Here is a 2,227-nt window from a genome sequence, read left to right as displayed (position 1 = left end):
AAAAAAAAAAAAGAAAAAAGAAAAAAAAAGGCCAGGCACGGTGGCTCATGCCTGTAATCCCAGCACTTTGGGAGGCCGAGGCAGGTGGATCACCTGAGGTCAGGAGTTCGAGAGCAGCCTGAAAAACATGGTGAAACCTCGTCTCTACTAAAAATACAAAAGTAGCTGGGCGTGGTGGCACATGCCTGTAATCCCAGCTACTTGGGAGGCTGAGGCAGGAAAATTGCTTTAACTTGAGAAGTGGAAGTTGTAGTGAGCTGAGATCGTGCCATTGCACTGCAGTCTGGGCAGTAAGAGCAAAACTGTCTCAAAAAAAAAAGAAACAATGAGAACTTGCAGGGAAATATGATGGTAGAATCAAGTCACAGAGGAACTTCCTTAAAGCCAAAGAAAAATAGGATAGGCAACCAGTTATAGATTCCCCTTGTCTACAAAGTGAAAGATACAAGCTATCTTAAGAGAAGGTCAATCTTTTTTTTATGATATTGAGGTCAGAGAAAGCACACTTCTCTTTTGAATTCTCATTACAGAGATACCGAGCAAGAGGAGTAACCTGGAAGGAAGAAAAGCAAGCTGGCAGGAAGGGCCCCAGAGCAGACCAGTGGGTTGGGACCTGGGCCTTTAGGCCACAACTCACCTAGCACCGCATGCTGGTCATGGGATTCCTCTAGTTCCTTTAGACACTCCCCCAGCATGTCCCACAGCTCGTCCAGGCTCAGCTGCTCACTGAGCAGGGGTAACTCAGGTGGTCTTTCTTCCTTTTCCTTCTCTCCCTGTGGTGTTCCATCGGAGGCTGGAGGGCACACAGAACAAAGTCAGAAGGTCCTCAAAACTTCCCTTCTATTTAGTTTTTTCTAGACTGAACGCACCAAATAATATACAGAGCAAATAGAGGGGACCATTGGCCACTGAGTGGTACTCACTGAGCAATATCTGAAAGCAAGGTCTAGGACTGTACTGGATGACATTTACATTGAATAGAATTAATAAAATGACGAATATGGTTCCTCAGTTGCACTAGCCACATTTCAAGCGCTCAAAAGCCATACGTGCTACCCATCTGGACAGTGCTAGTCTAGTCACTGCCTCACTAGTTTCCAGAGAATCTATGGATTACCTCAGGGTAATGTGACAACAGTGGAGCTGTGGAGTTGCCTCCCAGTTTACACAGGTCATTTTAGGACACTATCCTCACTGAATTCTGACAGCTGGCCTTGGAAAGTAGGCTGTCTTTTCCTCATTTTTGTTTCCAAGGACAGCATCAGGATATTAAACTAGATCTAACAACCTTTTTTTTTTTTTTTTTTTTTTTTTGAGTCAGAGTCTTGCTCTGACACCCGGGCTGGAATACAGTGGGATCTTGGCTCACTGCAACCTCCATCTCCCAAGTTCAAGCGATTTTTCTGCCTCAGCCTCCTGAATAGCTGGGATTACAGGCACGGGCTACCGGCTAATTTTTTTTGTATCTTTAGTAGAGAGCAAGTTTCTCCATGTTGTTCAGGCTGGTCTCGAACTCTAAACCTTGTGATCTGCCTGCCTTGGCCTCCCAAAGTGCTGGCATTACAGGCGTGAGCCACTGCGCCTGGCTGACTGATGCCTTCTAAATTAGTCATCTTGTCCTGGGGCCGTTTAAAACCCTGAGAAGCCCTGGTGTGACAGATGGAATCCCATGGCTGGTACTTTTCCTCATACTCACTGGAGGCTTATTCTAAACTCTGCTCAGTAGCTTAGTAGCAAGACCCAGCCCCATCTTCTGGGTGGGGAGGAACTGACTGTTTCCTCATCAACCCCTGACCCCCATACACCTGTTCTGCTTAGGTTTTTTCCTGACCTTTGCTTTCCATTCTTTACCCAAATCCTGACTATTCTTCAAGGTTCTGATAGCCTTAGGTTTGAATCCTGGCTCTGGTACTTGCAAATCATATGCGCTTAACAAAAAAGGTGAATACAGAACAGGAGAATAACATCTATCTTCCCAAATCCTGATGAAAAGTAAATGACTTAATATAGCATTTCAACAATGGTTGTCCTATAAGAATACTATTCCATGGGAATGTGTTAAGAGGGTGCCAAAAAGTATTCTGTGCTTGACTGACTTTGAGAAATGCTGCTAACAATGGCATTCATGTGTGCTTCTCTAAGCCCTATACATATGCTCAGTTAATCCTAACACCTGAACATTCCTATTTTATTTCTTGTTTTAAATTTTATATCTATATCTATATCT

General features: G+C 44.2%; 1 protein-coding gene across 3 annotated transcripts in view; it reads right to left on the bottom strand.

Annotated features, from left to right (window-relative positions):
- Nucleotides 1–2,227, bottom strand: part of HUWE1 (HECT, UBA and WWE domain containing E3 ubiquitin protein ligase 1) — a 78,693-nt gene that overhangs the window by 6,565 nt on the left and 69,901 nt on the right. For all 3 annotated transcript variants that reach the window (XM_017517618.2, XM_017517620.2, XM_037734596.1), the window contains one exon: nucleotides 638–793. In XM_017517618.2, the coding sequence (XP_017373107.1) occupies nucleotides 638–793 (156 nt within the window). The remainder of the gene's footprint in view (nucleotides 1–637; nucleotides 794–2,227) is intronic.

Source organism: Cebus imitator, unplaced genomic scaffold, assembly GCF_001604975.1.
Source record: "Cebus imitator isolate Cc_AM_T3 unplaced genomic scaffold, Cebus_imitator-1.0 Scaffold640, whole genome shotgun sequence".
Lineage (NCBI taxonomy): Eukaryota > Metazoa > Chordata > Mammalia > Primates > Cebidae > Cebus > Cebus imitator.
This window is presented reverse-complemented; position numbering and strand designations above follow the sequence as displayed.